Source organism: Lactuca serriola, chromosome 8 (assembly GCF_051521515.1).
Source record: "Lactuca serriola cultivar US96UC23 chromosome 8, Lser_US96UC23_V15, whole genome shotgun sequence".
Lineage (NCBI taxonomy): Eukaryota > Viridiplantae > Streptophyta > Magnoliopsida > Asterales > Asteraceae > Lactuca > Lactuca serriola.
The window spans coordinates 124,949,075-124,970,889 of NC_136415.1; the positions used below are offsets into that span (position 1 = coordinate 124,949,075).

Genomic DNA, 21,815 nt, shown 5'->3' on the forward strand with positions numbered 1-21,815 from the left:
ACGGTTCAAACCATGGAAATGTGGGAATGGAATTCTATAACATGTTTGGCACCAAACTTTTGAAAGCTTTTACTGGTGTAAAGTAGAATGTTTTGGACTTATTTGGACATTGTTGTTGATTTGTACAAAGTAAAGTAAAAGGACAAAATGGGTTATTTACTAAAATTAATGATACTATAAATTTTTATCAATAAGAAGATGAGTTCATCAAATTTACTAAAATTAGGTTAGATGCAAAATGGGTTATTTAGTTATTTTACATATGTTTTATAGAACTTGCTTTTAAAATGTTTACACCGGATACTTGGAGGAGCACTTATTATTTGATATAAAGCGTCGTTATTTCCTGTTGTGTTTGCAAAATTAGATGTACGTTGTTAGTTGTTACTAGTAGCTGGTAGATAATAACCGGAAATTAGAAGCTGTAATTTTCATTTGTATATAAGTGTTCGGAAAAAGTGTTTAACTTGAAGCTACGATATCCATATGTGACAACTTGGAAAATACGACAACAACCGCGGTTAGATTCTAACGTTGTCAAACAACATGTAATATGACAACCATGTAACCATTCGACATATATAAATAAATATATCCGATTTCGTCCTTACAACGTCAACATTTAGACTCAAAAATTAGTGCGCGAAAAATCGTGTCACCTTGAGAGCAAGTTTACATTTTTAGAATATACGTGTTGCAAGGATTCCAAAAACTTGAACTTCGTAAAAACCCGACTTAGTGTGAAAGAGATATGATTTTTATTGTAAATACAAATCTACCGCACATGAAAAGTTACAACGTCAAAAACTATGAGGAGAACGGTCGACTTTTGGCAAAAGTAACCAAAAGGAGAAACATAGTACTACTAAAAGTAGGAATTTGAGTAGGAATTTTGAGACAAAAAACACATAAAACGGAATCTAAATGAGAGAGTTATGAGTTTTATAAAATCATAGCAGTTATAAAATATAGGCTAAAAACGAAAATTGAAATTAGCCAAAACAACTAAAAGGAAAGTTGTAGTGTACATCGAGACCTACACTGATGTATAAGAGTCATTGAAAATGGAGCTCGTATGCGAGAGTTGTGAATTTTTTAAGTTTGATTTTCACGTTCACGCGCGCCCGCACGCAGTGTTCAGCATGCACTTGACGCATGGATTTGTTAGGATACAGATGACATGGCATGAGCTATTACTTTTGACATATAAAAGTTGTGACAACTGAAAACTTCCATTTTTGATATCTTATTATAAGGACTTCATTGAAGATTCTGAAGCTAACATTAAGATCTCACATCAGGATTACAACTATATTTGATTAAATGATAGGATGGTAATAGTAATTGGCACCCTAAAACAATTGGTGCAAGCTATTAATTTGATTTTATAAAAATTATCTGAAGATCTCTACTATATATACAGTCATAGCAGCACAAACTGAATGTTATCAAAGGACATAGAAACGCTCGAATAATTCAACAAATATGATAGGTTGAAGTCAAAATGGAGGTGGGTTCTGATGGTATTACTGTGATCACCATCTTCGATCCACCGGTCAATGCCTTTACCTTCTCAAGTAAGCTTTAATCCAATTGCATTTCTTTCGTTTTTCTTTTACCCCCATTAAATCCGCAAGCAAAACGGGCAGTTCTTTGTTATTGTCGCATATCAGTTAACGGGTTTTATTAGTAAAATCTTAACACTTTTATCTTATTTTTTTGTTTTTCTTCGTGGGTTTGGTCTTACTTGTTGCATCTATATTCTTAACCAACTCCCATATAAAATATTGATTCTTTAGTCCTTATATTCTTTGACATCTTTGGTAAGTTGGGTTTCGTTAGTTTGGTCTTTCTTGCTTATTGTGATGTCAATGATTTAGTGTTTGTTGCGTTTATGGTTATCCAATGTACTTATTGCTTGATTGAAGGAGTAAATTGAACAGTTTATCAGCAGAGATTAATACCAATGGGAATGGGGAAGGGTTCACATGAAAAAGGATTTTCTTACGATAAGTTAACCTTGGAATCGTGGCGGGATTAAGTAGTAATATGTTGCATCTTTAGTTTAAGCTGCTAATATGAATTAATGGGTAGTTTTTTATTTTAGGGTTCTTAAATAGAATATGGATTTATGGGATGATTAGATGATTTTAACTATTACGTTATAGGATATACACTAAACGAGACAATGGTTTACACCATTTATCTTTTATACAATATCCTCTCCTTCATCAACAGGCATGTCAGCCATAAAACGGTTCAAAAGGTATTGTAAACTGTAAAATATGTTCATTTTTTGTCTTCTTTGTTTAAAGTTTTTAATTTTTAAGTTGGGTAAACTGCAGAGAATAGGAAACTCACAATCAGAAAGAAGTTAGGGAACTGTCGTTCACATTCAAACTTGTATTGTTTTGAAAAAGATCATGCTTGCTACAATTGAGTTTATGTTATGTAATTTTCTAGTCCATTTAAGTTAAATAAAACACTTTATTCCATTTTTTGTTTTGTTTTGATACAAGACATTGCTGATTACAAGCCATTTGGTTATAAAAGGGAAAGCCATAGGTTGAGGAATGCAATCGCAGATGCCTGTGTAGGGAATCCAAACGGGTATCTAAACAGGTATCTGGAGGTTGAGACCATAATGGAATCAGACTAAATCAATATGTTGAAAAAAGAGTGGGGGAATTTCTCATATTGAAAGAGAAAGTAAAGTATGTTTCTATTCATTGTGATTTTCCCTTTTGATAATTACTGAAAACTCATGTGATTGAAACTTTTAGATTTGGATTATTGGTAAAGTCACATAACATATCTTAAAAGATGTATTTAAGTTCAAATCATGTGAAATCTACTACAAAAAATTTGTTTCATTTGTGCATTATTCCTCCTTCTCTAGGCATGTTAGTCATACGCTCGAATAAATATTTCTTCTTGTTATGTAGTTTTTACAATTTAATTTTTGTAAGTCTTTATAGTTTAAATTGTTGTTGTCACCAAGAGATCAGAATAGGTGTTGTCTGATCAATTTTTTTTTATTGTATTAACTAAGTACTCCCAACTATTATTAACATGTTGCTAAGAATGTTTGGTATCTTGCATATATATGTTCTAGGTTAGTGCCCACTTATTTCAACAGGAAAAATATTTAATAAATGGCATTTTACTTTTATTGGACTTGGCTTAAATATAAGAAATAACAATGAGTAGTTTTTCATATTTCTTTAACTAGCTTAATTTCTTGAAATACAATGATGTAGTGAGATGGAATATAAGTAGGATTCATGTTATAATCATTATTATGAAATTTGTTTACTAATATTACCATATGGTAAAAGAAAAGAATATAATAATGATGGAAGTGTAATCTGAAAGTGAAGTTGATGAATACATCATATAAATATTTTTTTGGCATTCCAAAGAATAAAGAAATGGCAAGATGGTCATTTCAACTTAAGCAAGGTTTTATTTTGTAAAATATCGCTTATTTTGAAAGCGGATTTTTATTGGTTGTACTTTGGTAATTTTAAAGTTGTATACAAATGAGTATTTATAAATTTTATGATTAATGATTATTAATTTTAATTATCAATATTCATTTAATTTGTTAACCATGGTTTCCACGGGTTATAATCTAGTGTGTGTGTGTCTATATATATATATATATATATATATATATATATATATATATATATATATATATAGGTTATAATGTGGATTGACAACTATTGTACAGGCGTGCAGACAATGCTATTTTATGAGAATTAGTAAGAGAATAAGTCGTTTAATAACGTGAATACGTTCAACCTCACACAATTATTATCATTTTCATCTATTCTCACAAATTCTTATTCATTTTTATTCTCACACATCATTTTTCACTTATTTTCATTCTTACAGAATATGACTCAATAAACATTCTGACAGCATGAGAATAATAATAAAAAGTCTATAATAACCTTATAGACGATTTAATTAGTGAGAATGTGTGATAATGATAATAGTTATGTAAGATCGAACATATTCATATTATCAAACAAAATATTTTTTTGTCATTCTCACAGAATAACACTGTTCACATGTCAGCACAATAAATGTCAATCCACATTTGAACCTAGTTCTCTCTCTCTCTCTCTCTCTCTATATATATATATATATATATATATATATATATATATATATATATATATATAATTCATGGTTTTTCATTTTCTACAAAAACTAGCCTAATATTTATATAAAATACATTTAAAAAATTAAAAAGTAGTAAAAGACATAACCATTTCATGACTTCTGATAAGTGTGTGGAAAAGTAAGAAAAGAGAAATTAAATATTCTCTTACTTTTGTTCCTATAAATCTTTCTATTCAATTAAATCAGGACATGTGTTATATTAATATATTAAAATATGATTAAATGAGCATTAAATATTATAAACTAGGTATGAGACTCATGTATTACATGAGTTTAATTAAAAAAATATATATAAAATTTTAACAATTTGAAAAGTTTGAATTTATAAGAAAATTTTGAATTATTAAAATTATTGAAACTTTAATGTATTGAATACATTACATATATAATCTTTTTCTAATAAATACTTTACATATATATTACCTTACACATTAAATGTGGAATTTTAATTTAATAAAATGAAAAATACAATAAAATTACAAGTGGAAAATAGAAAAATTAAAAATTTTAGAAAATGTCATGTGTTCAAATAATGGAGAAGAGGACATGTGACAAAAAAAAACCTTCATTTATTATAGAAAGAAAAGATATCACTATATCACTATTTCATTGGAAATATGATGATTTATAGGAATAAAAAGTAAAAAATATATTTTATTTCTAAAAAAAAAATATGTGAATACACTCTCCTTCTAAGTCGACAAGCCTAAAAATCATTTTGGATTTATGTAACAAAATATAATATCTATTTTGGAAAAAGTAATTTACAAATTTAGATCTTTGTTTGGTGTGAAAGCAAACCTGTATCCCCAAAGTTCCATTTTCTGTGTCTACGTTTCGGTTTTCAATTTTCATAACGTCAGTGAGGCAAAGATGAACAACTTCTTCGAATCGGTCAGTGCCTTCTTCTCCGGTGGAGATCAGCTCCCATGGTGCTCTCGCGACATCATTGCGGTAAAAAACTTTATCGATTCTCGCTCTTTGATTTGCTTCCGTCCAGTTATTTGATTAATTATTGATATTGTCACGCGTGCCTGGTGTTTAGAAGATTATTGCTATCAAAATGTTTAAAGAAGATGTGCCATCGTATTCTTCTCGCCTCCATGGAATTGATAGGGAGCGAGAAATGAAATAATTTTAGAGAGAGCGTTACATTGTTATGGTTTTCTTTGTACGTTGTCGTAGTATTTGGAAATTATCGCCTGCTCTTGCTAACATAGATTAATGAACGAGGTAATAGTTTCTTTTGAGGTATGTAATTAACAACCAAATTGATCGTTTAGGTCTTTCAAAAGTTTGTGATCATTCGTACCTTTATTGGCTGATCTCTGACAACCAAGACTGGATTGAATTCACCTCATTGAATTACTCTGATCGTAGTTTGTTGGTTATTTGTTCTATGCTAGCATCGAGAGGTTAGCTTGGGATATTGGATACAGTTACATTCTTTGTGTTCAACCTTTTTATGGCGATAGGAGTCATATGGAACTAAAACTGGGTGTGATTAGGAATATGCAATTAGAGGTTTGGGTTCATGATCTAAGTTTGAAACCATGTTGTTCGACTTGTACTTGTTGTATGACCTAATCTACTTAGTTTGACTCTGAGCAGTTCCTATTATCATCTTTTCCACTTTAGCATCTGTAAAAGTATGCTACTACTTAATGTTTAACAGGGTTGTGAGAAAGAAGTTGCTGAGGCTCCAAATGATGCCTCTGAGGACACAAAGAGTGAGGGCATCATGCGTTTATCTTGGGCATTGGTTCATTCTAGGCAACCAGATGATGTGCAGCGTGGAATAGCTATGCTTGAAGGTAATTAACATGGATTATAATTTTTTTATGGTATTTTTAATATAAAAAACCTAACATTTATATAAATGCTCACTTCATGCTATAAACTTGAAACTAATTGAACTTGTTGTGTCTGCAGCTTCAATAGGGAACACTAACAGTCCATTGCAAAGGAGAGAGAAATTATATCTTCTGGCTGTTGGCTACTACAGAAGTGGTGACTTTTCAAGGAGTAGACAGCTTCTTGAACAATGTTTAGAGGTTACTTCTTTTTCTTCTCTTGCTAAATCTTTTTTTTTTTTTATAAGAAATAGCTTAAGAAAGCTTCCAAAAGTATGTCATTTGCATAAAAAAAAAAAAACAAATTATCTTCAAATCCTTCTCCTTGCAACCTACCCCAGAAGGAAAAAAGACAGAAATGCCTCAAGTTGACACTCTCTTCTCTGTTTGTTCCATGGAATCATTGACTTTGTCTGATTTACATTGTTTGTTGTGTTTGTTATTTTTGACATGGAAATGTGATTGATTAAGTGATGTGGTTTTGTATTGTAGATTGCACCAGATTGGAGGCAAGCTTTATCACTGAAGAAGGCGATTGAAGATCGCATCACAAAAGGTGTTGTTTTTGTATTATTATGGATTTGGTCATTAATATTTAACGTTTCCAATTCCATTCCGCAGATGGTGTGATCGGAATCGGAATCACTGCTACTGCTGTGGGGCTTATAGCTGGTGGAATTGCTGCAGCTTTGGTCCGAAGGAATTAATCATCATCATCACCATGTCTATTGTCTACATCAACAATAACATCACATAGACCCCTTTTTGTTGACAAAACAGAAACTATTCACATTTCGCAGCTTTGATTGTTTTGATTTAGTATTTGTTGCTGTGTAGAAGGTTTTTTATTTTATTTTTTGAGCTTGATTTTATAATAATGTAGTGCGTGTATACATCCATTATTAACACATGCATGCAACTTGCAAATGTTGAGATTGCATCGTTTTAGTTGTGATTAAAAGAATGTAGGGTTTCTTAACCATACAAAGGCTGTTTGATAAAACGGAAGCATTTAGTTATGAAATGATTCCAGCCAGCCTCTTAACGGTTAAGAGAAGGTAGAGGGTTCATCCAGATCTGCTTTTTTGTTTTCTTTTTCAATGTTGCTTTTTTTACACCTTTTGGTTTATCATAAAACGATAAAAATAGCAATCAAATACATGGATTTTTGTATAAATAAAAAACCAGCAAAGAGATATTTGTTAAATATTAGTAATAATATAAATACCAAAAGATACATTTTAGAAATGTATGTAACCCACAACTAACTGGAATGTAATGAAAAATAAAATACCTTAAATAATTAACCAAGCAAGTTGCTTATATATGTTATTTTTGATCTTTGGTTGTGCACACCACTAGGTTGTCACTTGCATCACAAAGGGGTCATAATTTCATCAAAGACAAAATTACAAAATTCGTCCCTGTGGTTTGCAAAAAACTTTGGATGGTGTCCAAAAACTTTCCAACTTGCATAGAAACTAGAAAGTCCAAAATCAAAACTTTTATTTGGTTTTGGTCCTAAAAAAGATAAAAAGACTATTTTGCTCTTATTATTCCTTTTTCACATTTTTTTATTTACTTATATATTTTAATAATTAAAAAAAAGAAAAAGAAAAAAGAAAACACCCTACCCCACACCCATCAACGGTGCCTTCCTCCTCCTCCTCCTCCTCTCTCTCTCTCTCTCTCTCTCTCTCTCTCACACACACACACTCGACTTCATCTTCTTCGTCTTCCTTCTTCACCACCAACTACATGTCCTCCATCCTCTCTCCACCATCTCCATAATTGACTTGCATCCTCCACCCTCTCCATCTGTCACCTACATCATCTTAATTCCCCTTTGTGCCCTAACGTTAATATATGTGAATTTGGAGAGATCAGCCATAGCCAACCATCAAGATGAAAATCGGATTAGCCATAGCGGACCGTCTCCATCAAAATCTGTCCAGACTCTTCCTCCTCTCCCTCCATCTACCACCTATGTCATCCGATAACAAACAAAACCAGAAAAGATATTACAGATCGATAATTATAAGTTTAATAACCAAACCTAAATCTCAAAATTTGTTCATTAAAAGATGTGGACTCCTGTCCTTTGGAGAAAAGTGACCGATCGTCGAAGAAGACAAAACGATGGGTAAGGGAAGAGGGGAAATGGTTGTTAGAGGTAATTGGGATGCATTATGATTTTATGATCAAGATCCTCACCAGAAAGCAAGCATGGAAAGACAGGGGGAGTAGAAACCCTCTGTCAAATTGGGTATTATGAGGAATCCATGGAAAGGGAGAGGGGAAAGAGGGGTTTTTTCGATGGGAAGGAGGGAGGTATGAAGTGCCGATGATGGTGGGATGAGCTGCCGGAAAAGATGAAGTTGAGGTGGGTGGTTTCGTTTGGGATGAGAGAGAGAGAGAGAGAGAGAGAGAGAGAGGGTATGTGATTCTATTTTTATATTTTATAATTATCAAAGGGGGTGGGATTTATTATTTATTTTGTTAATATTATTTAAATACTTAAACAAATAAAAAAAAGACAAAAATGCATTAATATTTATAAAATAAAAATATAAAAAATATAAAAAATACAAAAAAGAAATTTAAAGGGCAAAACAGTCAATTCAAGTGCTCCAAGGACCAAAAATACAAATTTTTCTTAAGTTTAGGATCAAAAACCCAAAAAAACCTTGATTTTGGACCTTCTGTGCAAGCTGGAAACTTTTTGGACCCCATCCAAAAATTTTTGCAAACCACAAGGACCAAATTTGCAGTTTTGTCTTCATCAAATTATCATACAACAAAAAACTTTAGTTCAAAATCAAACCCCCTAAAAGGAAATCTCAATATCTTTATCTTTCCACATTTCTTTGTTCTACCAAATGCAGAATCAAAAGTTGGCTCGTTTTCTATACAAGAAGAAGTATCATATATATCTATTCAAAGTTTAATCAGATGCAGCAAGAGCCGATTGCAATACATCTTCAAGATACTTCTCAGCAGCATTATATTGCCTTTTCTTATCCTCAATAGCAAGTGCAGCCAATGCTTTATCCTGCAACCAACCAACCCTCCCTTAAAATTAAATAGCCTCATTATAATACTAACTATCCTCAAATCAATATAAGATAACTACACAAATTGTTGTTTTTTCAGTTGAAAAACTTACTGGGGGCAAGTCTTGATAGCTTCTCAAAGTGTCAAGAATAGGCTTTGTCTTCTTGTCTAAATCTTTTCTATGCTCAGCCATTTCCACCAACATTCCGTGACTGATCTCAGGGGTGTACCCCACACGAGTAAGCATCGCCTGTTACAATTACAAACTAATTTTTATCAAACAAAACACATCTACTACAAAATGTCACATTTTTTCTTAAATCTTTAACAAGGAAATGGATAATCATGTTAGTTACACTTCAATTAAAACTACTTTCATATCAAATTCCAACACACTTTCATTATTTATTCATAGCAAATTCATATGTAAGACAAAATAACTGGAAGCTAACCTTGTAGTTGGAATATTGCTGAAGATATTGTCTCTCTTTTGAAATCATAATCGACAGGTTTGTATTCCAACTCTCCATTTGAGCCTCACAAGGAGCCACATCATCTTCCAGTTGTGAAAGTGTTCTACCAAAACAAACATGAATTAGAATTCATATATTTCCATTTTCCAATCTTTGTTTTCTTTATCTACGTGGACATGGTAAGAGACTGATTATTAAGATAAATGTAAATATATTATACCTAACAACCATTCACTTTAATCATACAGGTGGATTTACCTTTTCAAATAAGTCAGCCTTGCTATGGCTTTCCGAGTGTAATCAAGAAGAATCTTCGACTCCTTTTGCACTTTAGCCCTCTTATCTTCTACTCCAGTCTTCCTTAGTGATACATCTCCCATGGCCACAAGAAAACTACTCAGCTCGGTGTCTCTAATGTTCAGCAAATTTGCCACATTAGCAAGAACTTGTGATGATGCAACCACATTTGCAGGCAAACCTTCTTGTGCTAACCCCACATTCTCTAATATCTCTCTTATCCTTGCAGCTATCAAACCCAAATTAAGAAGAAACATACAAATCAGCATATCAAAATGTAATCAAAGACAATGAAAAAAAAAGAGTGCTATGTAATTCTCCTCTATTAGGGTAAATTTCAGGAGAAACAAAGGTTTGAGATTTAAGAAGCATAAGCATTACACAAACATGGCCTGGTAAGCAGATCTCGAGTAAATTGACAACATAAAAATGCACAGAAAAAAGTGACAACCTTGGGAGCGATATTCGGAAGCTTTAAGACGAAAATCATTGGCAATTATGGTGGCAGCTTGCGTTTTGGCTTGAGAAATTGTGGCCAGATTATGTAAATGCGAAATGCTGCGAGGGGTATACTCAAAATCGGGGACATGATCTTTGCCAGCCGCATCGAATTGGGAAGCCAGCCAAGATTTCACCTCCCCTATTCGGTTGGCATCGAAAGATCCGCTGCTAGTTTTTGACAACTCGTTTGCAGATGAAGGTGTGAGATCGGGTGTGTCGCTCATTCTCTCTATTATGATCCCCTTTATTTAGGGTTCTTGGTAAGATGGTGAGGTTTCGAATTTGGGGGCGATTAGATTCAAATATCAAAACCGGTACTTTGAAAATTATGGAAACCGGGTAACGGACGTTAATACCGATCCGGTAGGGCTTTGCATAGAGGGCCGGTCGATGGGGAATATAGTCAACGTTGTATGTTTTTATTTTATTTTTTACCAAGTTGCTAGCAATTTCGATTCATTTAAAATTTTAAATGAGAATCTAACTCATTTGAGGTGTATATTATTTTTAGGATCAACTCATTTTCAATTTTTGGGTCGTCTGATTGATTACAGAAAGAAAGGACAAAACAAATGGAACGATTGACTAAATGAGGTAATTGAATAAATAAGATAATAGAATCGATTGGTGTTTGGTTGTAATGTTGTAAACTTGTAATGAATTATTGGTTCATATACATTGGTAGATAGAAAAAAAAAAAAAAAAACAAAGAGCTATTCAATAAAAAATGGCCACTTTTTGTGTTTAATATTACCTAAAAACCTATGATCTATAAAATATATAAACAAACCAATCATTAAGATCGTAAATCTCCATCGTCGCTAATTTACAATACTAACGATTTTTCTAACGTATTAACTCGTGAATTAGTAGTAATATAGGTGCAATTATTTGATCATCATCTTTAATAGTGTACCCGCAAGATTGAAATAATAAAACTTTAAAGTCTTAAATTCTTATTTATACATTAAATATATTGTCTAAAATAAAAGTTGAAATTTTAATTTTTATGGCTCGAACTTGTAAAACAAGAAAATGTCTATCAAAACTATATTTCATATAAAGGATTCAATTAACAAGCTTCACTAGTTTTAAATATTTGTAAGCCATACATATACCTAAAAACTATATCAAAACTATGTTAAAAACATGAATTTAATTCAAAGTTGCACTTTAAATACTAAAGCCATACCTCAAAAAAATTTGAAAATTCGAGCTTAAAAGTTTAAACACAAGTCAATTGTACATTTTCAAATTTCTATATATACTAATTTAGAACTATATGATGAACAGGACTTTCATATGATTGGTTGATTTTCTTTTGTCTCCTTTGGTTTTTCTTATTTATCTATTTTCACTTATGGATACGTGTACTGTGCAAACCAATAAAAATGAAATTGATGTCAATTACGTGCAAGGTTCTAAATGGCGTGGCGGCAAGGCCAAGCCTCAAGCTTAACAAGTCATAGCGAGCCATGGCGTTTTTCAAGGCGTTATGTAAGGCGGCGATTTTGTATTAATTTAAAATTATATTACCACATAAATATAAATTTATATTAAATATAACTACTTTTTAGAAGTGTTAGATCAATAACTAATAGCAAAAAGTTAACAAAAACCACAATACTTATATCTCTGATTTGAAAAGACATAACAAAGAGCAAAAAATTGTGTCTCAAACGAAAAAAAACATGTGCCATAACACGTCATAACGCGCCATGGCGTGCCATATCACGCCTTGCCACGCGTCACACCTAACAGCAACGTTATGAAGCTTTTCGTAACGGCGAAGTCACGCCTCACGCCATGGCGTGCCTTGGCGCGTGCCATGGCGCGCCTTTTAGAACACTAATTACGTGTTACCTTCTCAACAAACCATCGATTTCATTTCTTGGAACTATACACCAGTTACTCCACAATATCTTCCCTAAATCGGATCGTGTCCCCTCTAAACCGATTTGTGTCCTACATACCGAGCCTGAATTTTCTTAATTTATCTCCTCCTTCTGCCTTCTCCTCTCTCTTCTTGATGCAGCCGAACCCACCGCCATAGATGATGCAACACCACCAATTGTCTCCGGCTTCATCCCATTGACATTTCTTTTCTAGGGCTTTATCTTCTCACAGAGTCTCAAACTCTTGCCCGATCACGAAGCCTCCGATACTACTTCCGGCAGTCCAACGTAAGAAGACATCGAAAGCTTCAATGTTTACGCACCACCACAATCACCGATCAACTTGCTGACCGTCGATTATCGCCGCTCAGGTTAGGGCTACCAAAATCCATCGTCTGCTGCTATATCTTTAGTTATTTTCATGTTTTTATTTGATATTTTTTTGAAAGATTTGTGCTTCTGCATCTTCGTGGTCTTCAAATCTTCGTCTGATTGAAGCGGTTTGGCCAATTTCAATTACAGACGTCTTACATGCAACATTTTGGTGATCTTACCTTCCTATCTCTATAATTTTCCAAATTCCTACACTAGATGGCCTCAATCCTATACCAATGTGAAATCATGCATGCACGAATTCATGAAAACATAGATGGCAAATAAAGAGGAAGTAACCTCTGTTTCATGAAGAACAGCTTCGGTGCCACTATCGATGCTTATACGAAGGTATTTTTTTCAAGATTTTTATCTATTGTGAAGTTCGATTTGTTTCATGATCATATAGTGTTTGACAAAATGTTTCTTTGGTTATGTATGACATTCAAACTTGCTATTGCTTCAAGTCTCTCATTCCATTGACAATGAGACCAAATAACTGCAAACTTCAGCTTAGTGCCTGATTAATGTATAAAAGGAAGAAAGCATTAGTTGCACCAATCTTATTCATTTTCCCAAATTAATCAGGAAGAAAGCATATGACTTGTGATATTTACTTTAAATATTGGATTTATTAGAGCAACATCAGTCAGCTTTTTCTTATTTCCCTTTTTCTTAGCTGGTATGACCAGACCAAAACAATTACCTAATGAACTTTTATCTGACTTTGCAGTTTCTACAACAACAAAACTCCAATGCTTTCGGGTATTTCTCAAATACACAATAAAAAATCTAAAACTTTCTTTTCTTTTTGTTTATTTTTGTTATGTTTGACTATTTGATGATTCCTTTTCATTTCAGCAACTTGGGAAATACTTTGAACAATCAGCCAAATCATCGGAGAAACAAGTTGCAAAAGAAGCAATATTCTATGGAGCTCTAATAAGGTCAGTTTCAGCTCTCTTTCATTTTCTTTATGACAGAACCCTAAAAATCTACCCGATAATAGATTGCAGCAGAATTGGAAAGTTAAGAGGCATAGAATGGTTGCTTCTGCTGCTGGAAATGAAGGTTTCTACATTGATCTGCTTGACAATATATTATATGATCTGACAACTATGTTTCACCCTTCTTCAATGTCAATTTTATACAACAATCATATCAGGTATTCAATTCCACTAAACTCATTAAGTTAAGAAAAAACAATTTGTTATTGACTTTAATTTTAAATATAAACTAGGGAAGAACCCCGCTTTGCGAGGTTGGATACGCCCAAAAAACGTCAAAGAAGACTGAAATAAATATGGAAACATTGGTTAATTTTAGCTATTGTTGCAATAAATCCAGACAAAGGTTACAATGGTTATATATTGTTATTCAATAGAATTGAAAACATGAGTAAGTTTAACAGCTTGAATATCTGCCAAAAGTTGTGATCGATCCTGCAATTGCCTTTTTCTATATTCATACTGAATCCCTTGTTTTTGACAAATTTTTCCAAGTAATCCATCAACGCAGCCTATTTTACCATAAATCAAGAAGTTCATATAAGCAGGGGGAAAATGGTATGTATTGAGGAAGAACTCTGAAAGCCATTATAGACATTTCAACCATAAATGAATAAAAATTTACCTGTTTAAGAAGTCAGGTTTGTTTTGTTAATGCATAACGTACAACTTATACCAACAAGTGTAATGAGGCTTGAAACTTTATGTAACGACCAAAAATTTCAACCCAATTAAAACATTTTATTTCATTCAAAAACCATTACGTTCATACATCTTGTTTTCAAAATAGTTTAAACATCAAAGTATCCCCCAGAACCATATCACATAAATCATAAAACATGAGGAGCGGTACGATCACGCCTTCGCCTTGCCACGATCTCCTGAAGCACCTGAAACAATAAACCATAACTGTAAGTCCGAAAGCTTAGTGAGTTCCCCCAAAGTACCCATACACACATTGTCACACCCCAAAACTAAGAACGGCGGAAACGTTCCGGGGTGGAGGACGTCATGTACAGTATCACAACAGTGTAAAGTAGTAAACAAGCAACAACATCATCCATTGCATTAAAAGTAAAGTTTTAATACATGTGTGTTCTTTCAAATGTAATAAGACACCAAAATATACAATCAAAATAAAAGACGAGTTTTGTCTGTGCTCCGTCTTCTCAAAACCTGGCCATCGTACCTGTCTACTGGTGACCTGAGAATACAAGTTATTTTGAAAGCGAGTATCAGCCCAAAGCTGGTGAATTCATAAGTATTTAAGTGTCATTGTCTTGTTTTGGAAAGCTGTTATGAATGCCTTGTAAATCTTTAAATGAAACAATTTATATAAGTATGAAAACCCTAGGAAATCCCTTATTTCCTACTAGTATGAAATGTAGTCTTCTACCAAGACCCGAATGTTTTGTAAGTGAAAATGATAGTTTTTCCTTTCTTTTGACTATTACTAACAGTACTTAGTCTAACTCATCGTTTATGTGAATGTATCACAAAATAAAGTAATAGGAAAATGTACTAATGTAATTGTTATCCTTTTGTATTAGGATTAACACGACATCGCGATTAGTGAAATGTATAACCTTTGAACATCCGTAGATTGTTCAATTGTCCTCTGTAGCTGCAGCAGGTGGGAGGAAGGGTTAGTCCCGTAAAGGTACTCCTAGTATAAGTATTAACGTAAGCATCCGTAGATGTTCATCAACCTCTGTAGCGAATAGTAGGCCCAAGGAATGGTTAGTCCCGTAAAGGTACTCCTAGTATAAGTAATAACCGTAGGCATCTATAGATGTTCATCAACCACTGTTGCTAACAGGTGGGATTCGGAATGGTTAGTCCCGTCTAGATATCTCGTTGAACTGGGATAGGCGGGACAATTTACACAGAAGGTACTAATAAATCATCCTCGTGAATCGAGATACAAGTATTCATGTAAGTGTATACAGGTAAATGTATCTACATAAAGGTAATAATGTAATGTATTCATGTAAGCGTATTCATGTAAGCGTATTCATGTAAGTGTATTCATGTAACATGTAATGTATAGTATAGACTCATGAATGAACTGACTCTGATGTAATTCCTTGTAATAGGAATAATCTTTTGTATCTTCTAACTATCCCTATAATAGTTAACTGGAAGGTAATTGGTTGTCCAAGCAGGTTTATACACCCTTGCTACACAAGAGTGTGGGAAACTGAATGAAGGATGAAAACTATAACATCAATACATATATAAGAACATAAGTGTATGGATATAGTTTTGTTCAAGAAGGTAAAAATGGTTTTGTAAGACATCTAAGAGTTTTGAACAATAATTAACAATGACTTGATGTCATTTTAATAAACATTTCAAAACAAATACAATTGCTACCAAGGTATTTTAAGATATAAAACCATTTCATGCATCACATTTTGAAGTATGTGAAATCTGCTGGATGAAAACACAGTTATAAAATACATATGAGTGATTTAATAACATACTGTTTTCTACTTGTATTCCCCCCCCCCCCCATTAAAGCATTTAAAATCATTTAAAATATTGATTAAGGGGTATGAACTCACCTGAAGATGGTGGTTTGGATGAACTGAACGGTGAAGGATTGTTAGGTGTTAAGTGAGGACTTGTACACACACTATGATCCTAATGAACATATAATCACACATATATGCACCCAATTAGTCTCAAACTATTAATTGTAAATGTTAAGACATCCTAGAACATGATAAACACTTTATATAAGTGTTATAAGCCCTGAGGATTGCATCTAAGTTGTTGTGGGACAAGGCTAATGGGTTTAGGGTTCCAAAGGACCCTATACATGAGTTTACTCTCCAATAAACCTCACACAAGGAGTTTACAGTCGTAAACCCTTGAGTTTACGGTCGTAAGCTCCTAAGCTTAATGACATTTGGTGTTTTGAAGTGTTACATGATCCCTAGAAGCAATTTTACTTGGTGGTTTAATCCATGGAAGAGTTTAGGGCACTAATACACTCCTTTGAGGAGTTTACGGCCCCAAGGCCATTTCCTTTTGAGTTTACTGTCGTAAACTCATATGGAAAGGGGTGTTTTTATGCTTTCAAGTCCCATGCTCATCTAGGATAGGTTCTAGACATTTATCTAAGGCTAATGAAGGCCTTAGGCACATTTTGGTACCCTTCTTTGATGTTCACGGCCCAAGAACCATAACCATTAGAGATTAGGGCCGTAATCTCTCTTTGGGAGGGGTTTTTGATGATTTAAAGTCCCTAAATCAACTAGAAGTAAATCAAGGCTATTGTCCAAGGCTTTAGGAGTGATTAAGGCACTCTTTGGCCTTTGAGTTTGGAGTTCACGGTCCAAGAACTTCTTGGGCCGTGAACACCTAAATCTTGGTGTTCATGGATGATTTCTAGTCTTAAATACACCTACATACAAGTCTAAGGTAGTTACTTAGCAAGGGGAAGGGACTAGGCATCATTTAACCCTTATAAAAGAGTTTACTCCCCAAGGTGTTCTTGGGCGGTAAACTCTCGAATCTAGCTGTTTTGTTATGAAATCAATGTTATTAAGCACATTATAAGCCATATAGTACAACTAGAGAGAGGTACTCACGATTTGGGATGAAAACCCGAAGATCCGTGAGAGAGAAAATGGCTTTTCTCTAGTTGGAAATGTAACTAATGAATGAATTTGGCTCAGAATTCTATATATATAGTCCTGGGATTTTTGGCAGAAAATATTTTATTCCCGAAATGAAATCTAATGTAATAGAGTTTTGGAATAACAGAGTTGCACAAAACCCTAGTGCATCCACTCTCCTAATATCTCCTTAAGTGTAAACCCTGAAATACTCAAACTTATACGGAAAAGTATGAAGATTTACTGTGACTGTTCTAACTTCTATTGACTTGATAATGTTCGTACAGAATGGAAATTTCGGGTTGTCACACACATAAACATACGCATACAACAAAGAACAACATATTACGGGTCCAATCAACCTTCCGGTTGGAATACCCCTGGCTCTTAACCATCGGGTTGGAATGCCTACAATACACGAGCCCAATCATCCTACCGGGATGGAATACTCTTGGCCCACAACCATCGGGTTGGAATGCCTAAACACCTATACATACAACAATAACTACTATGGGTCCAGTCATCTCATAAGATGGAATACCCCAGGCCCCTCAACCATCGGGTTGGTATGCTAACCTACTATGAGTCCAATCATCCTACCGGGATGGAATACTCCTGGCCCACAACCATCGGGTTAGAATGCCCCACCCCCTATACATACAGTAACTACTACTACTATGGGTCCAATCATCTTGCAAGATGGAATACCCCAGACCCACAACCATCGGGTTGGAATGCCAACCTACTATGAGTCCAATCATCCTACCGGGATGGAATACTCCTGGCCCACAACCATCGGGTTGGAATGCCCCACACTAGCAAACATGCACACATAACAGGCAACCAAAGAATACTCTACAAAACCAACATACTAGGGCCCTATCATCCTACCGGGATGGAATACCCTCTGCTACTGCTCAACATACATAACCCGCAGGTAACCTCCTACCAGCATACATAAGGCAAGACCAACTACAGGTCTATACTCATAACTGCTACCCAACTACCAGGGTGCTGATCCAACAGAACTAGCCATCTCTTAACTATCCATTCCTCTAGGATACTAAGCTAACAAGGCATATCATCATATCATCATCCTATATACCAGGATACTAGCAAGCATAACATCACGCAACATAACAAGCTCTAAACAGCAATTCAAAGGGCCGGCCTTGGTGCCTTAGACCCTTGAGTACAGTGAGGAAAACTCGCCTTGCAACTGCCGAAATCCTGTAAATCTCTGACTTCTGACTCACCGGAAATCCAACTATCACATGCAAATCATCACATTAGAATCCATCATGACTTTCTAGGCCAAGTGCCCACAACACTCATTAAGTCCATTATCATCTTAGTAGGCCGAGACCCAAAACCAAGTCCTCATGCAAAGCCCAATATTGGCCCAATTTACTAAATTGGGCCCACTTTTCCAAACAAGACTAGATCCAAGGTCCATAATAATTATTGGGTCCAATTTACTCCATCCATACTGTTCAGTCACGGCCCAAGCCCAGCTAGCCCATAAACAGCCCAATTACTCAAGGCCCAAAATTGAAAACCCAACAGAGGGCATATGATGGGCGTACTCCTCTGGTACGCGGGGTGTACTCCTTTGGTACGGGGGCGTACGCTCGTCTGTACCAAAAATCCTTCCAGGTGCTTAATGGCTTAAGCACTTAAGCCCATATGCTAGATCCAATGACCAAAAAGGCCTAGGACTCATAAAGTCTCAATCTTTATGCATTTGGACGTCCATAAAGCTCTTAACTCAAGGTCTTAACCCATTAAGACCTTCATACTTCTTACATGGGACAACCAAAGCCATTGGGACCTCATTTTTCTTACTCAAGACCTCTCCAATGGTCTGAAAGGACAGGTCATGTTAACCAAAACACATCATGCATTAAAATTGGGGGTTTTGGGACAAGAATGGTGTCAAAACTTCACCATACATAGATCTACACAAAATAGATGTCAAGCAAGAAGCTTTATACCTTTAAGAGCTCTTGAACCACCAGAAAACTTCAGATCTACACACTGGCCTTCTTCCTTTACTCACTAGATGCAACACCTTCTTCTCAAAACACTCCAAATTCACTTCAAAAGCTCACACACTCAAGAAGTTGGCTATGGTTTGGGGAAAACGACTCTAAACAGTGGAGGCTATGGTTTGGGAGGGTTATGAGCTCTTAAAGTTGTTTAAATAGCCTCCACACCCGAAATATTAGGGTTTCTAGATGATAGACGTACGTTGGACGTACATCTAATACGTCGGGCATACGTCGAGGGACTCCGCGTTCATTTACTCCATTATGTTGGGCGTAACCCAGCCTACGTTGGGTGTACCCACGTGTGTCCCAAAGCATGCATGGCCTTTCTTTGACAATTTTTTCCATTAAGTGCCATAAGTGTCAATATCTTCAAAGTGTCATAGCTCCTTTATTCTAAGTCCGTTTCCGACGAACTTTATATCCACGAAAATGTGGCGAGAAGCCCTACGCTTCTAGCAACACACCCTGACCCAAAGCCTTCTCAAATAAAACCCATTGCCCATAAAAGACCAAAACGCCCTTACTCTTGATCTCGGGGATCCATAAATAATTACTTTTAGAATGGGGTGTTACACTTTGGAGGCACTTTAAGTGGTAAAAAGACCATCCACAAAGATCTATTGAGAAATCAATACATAAGAAAAATGGAAATAAATGGCTCAAAATAACCTTACTGGTACTCTTAGCATCAAGCTGTAAGATCTAATCTTTAGTATATCCTCAATTCCCTATTTGAATTTAAAAGTTTCATCATCTCTATCTGTGGTTGAATAGGGAACACCAACAGTCCATTTAAGGAGTCGTCCAAATATGGGGTCAATCAGGTTGCTATTCAGATTGGAATGACATTTGAGCTGGAGGCGAGTTAATAGTTTTTGATTATATTCATTTCAACCTGCACACAATCCAAAAAAAGTTGCAGTAGTTGAAAGCCTCACATACATAGATAAAACCAGAAAACAATTAAATATAACATTAATATGATTGATTTACCTTCTCATGCCAAAAAGATCTAATCTTTAGTATATCCTCAATTCCCTATTTGAATTTAAAAGTTTCATCATCTCTATCTGTGGTTTAATAGGGAACACCAACAGTCCATTTAAGGAGTCGTTCAAATGTGGGGTCAATCAGGTTGCTATTCGGATTGGAATGACATTTGAGCTAGAGACGAGTTAATAGTTTTTTATTATATTCATATCTGATTTTGAAAAACACCTTATTATTTGTCGATATATCTATTGTAGATGACATGTAGTAACTGGTATTTTTAAGGGAAGAATTCAGATAATTTTAGAGAAAGCCAATAATTGCCCAAAGAAGAAGGTTTTAATCCAATATCAACAAGATGGAACAAAAGAAAACCCAAGTTCGGTTTATCTTCCTTTCCTTTCATTGGCTTAAAAAAATATTTTTGTTGTTTATTAGTTGATTTAAAATATATTAAAAACCAATATTTTTTTCTACTTTGGATATTCTCAAAGATTTCTCATTTACCACTTACAACTTGATGCTAAGAGTACTAGTAAGGTTATTTTGAGCCATTTATTTCCATTTTTCTTATGTATTGATTTCTCAATAGATATTTGTGGATGGTCTTTTTACCACTTAAAGTGCCTCCAAAGTTTCAAGCCTCATTACACTTGTCGGTATAAGTTGTACGTTATGCATTAACAAAACAAACCTGGCTTCTTAAACAGGTAAATTTTAATTCATTTATGGTTGAAATGTCTATAGTGGCTTTTACAATTCTTCCTCAATACGTACCATTTTCACCTTGCTTATATGAACTTCTTGATTTATGGTAAAATAGGTTGCGTTGATGGATTACTTGGAAATTTTTGTCAAAAACAAGGGATTCAATTTGAATATAGAAAAAGGCAATTGCAAGATTGATCACAGCTTTTGGCAGATATTCAAGCTGTTAAACTTACTCATGTTTTCAATTCTATTTAAATAACAATATATAACCATTGTAACCATTGTCTGGATTTATTGCAACAATAGCTAAAATTAACCAATGTTTCCATATTTATTTCATTCTTCTTTGACGTTTTTTGGGCGTATCCAACCTCGCAAAGCGGGGTTCTTCCCTAGTTTATATTTAAAATTAAAGTCAATAACAAATTGTTTTTTCTTAACTTAATGAGTTTAGTGGAATTGAATACCTAATATGATTGTTGTATATGATTGTTTTTCTTTTATTTAATATGAACACAATAACTTAGAATATATTAAATGAATTTTTTAACGAAGTCAATCTTTTACTAATTTGCATTTTTTTCCATCCAACTTATTTATGCTCAAATTGATTAATATTATTAAATTTTTGAATATTCGGAAAAAAATGTTAGAATATACATGTAAAATAAATTTTTATTCATGTTCAATATACTATTCAATATTAAAAACAACAACAACAAAACAAATCATGTGTAACGCCCGTAGATCCGGGCTAGTCAATTTAGAGACGATAAGCATCAAAAATGACT

At 34.2% G+C, this 21,815-nt stretch overlaps 2 protein-coding genes across 2 annotated transcripts; one reads left to right on the top strand and one right to left on the bottom strand.

The window, feature by feature from the left end:
- Positions 1-4,951: 4,951 nt before the first annotated feature.
- BIGYIN (Tetratricopeptide repeat (TPR)-like superfamily protein) lies at positions 4,952-6,974 on the top strand. The gene is made up of 5 exons (XM_079017856.1): positions 4,952-5,148; positions 5,870-6,008; positions 6,127-6,248; positions 6,540-6,603; positions 6,669-6,974. The coding sequence occupies exons 1-5, from the start codon at positions 5,068-5,070 to the stop codon at positions 6,752-6,754; spliced, it is 492 nt and encodes a 163-aa protein (XP_078873982.1). The 5' UTR covers positions 4,952-5,067; the 3' UTR covers positions 6,755-6,974.
- Positions 6,975-8,682: 1,708 nt separating this feature from the next.
- Positions 8,683-10,725, bottom strand: AUG1 (HAUS augmin-like complex subunit). The gene is made up of 5 exons (XM_079016938.1): positions 10,323-10,725; positions 9,833-10,100; positions 9,554-9,677; positions 9,214-9,351; positions 8,683-9,099 (listed from the first exon to the last, which is right to left on the bottom strand). The coding sequence occupies exons 1-5, from the start codon at positions 10,594-10,596 to the stop codon at positions 8,992-8,994; spliced, it is 912 nt and encodes a 303-aa protein (XP_078873064.1). The 5' UTR covers positions 10,597-10,725; the 3' UTR covers positions 8,683-8,991.
- Between the last annotated feature and the right edge of the window lie 11,090 nt (positions 10,726-21,815).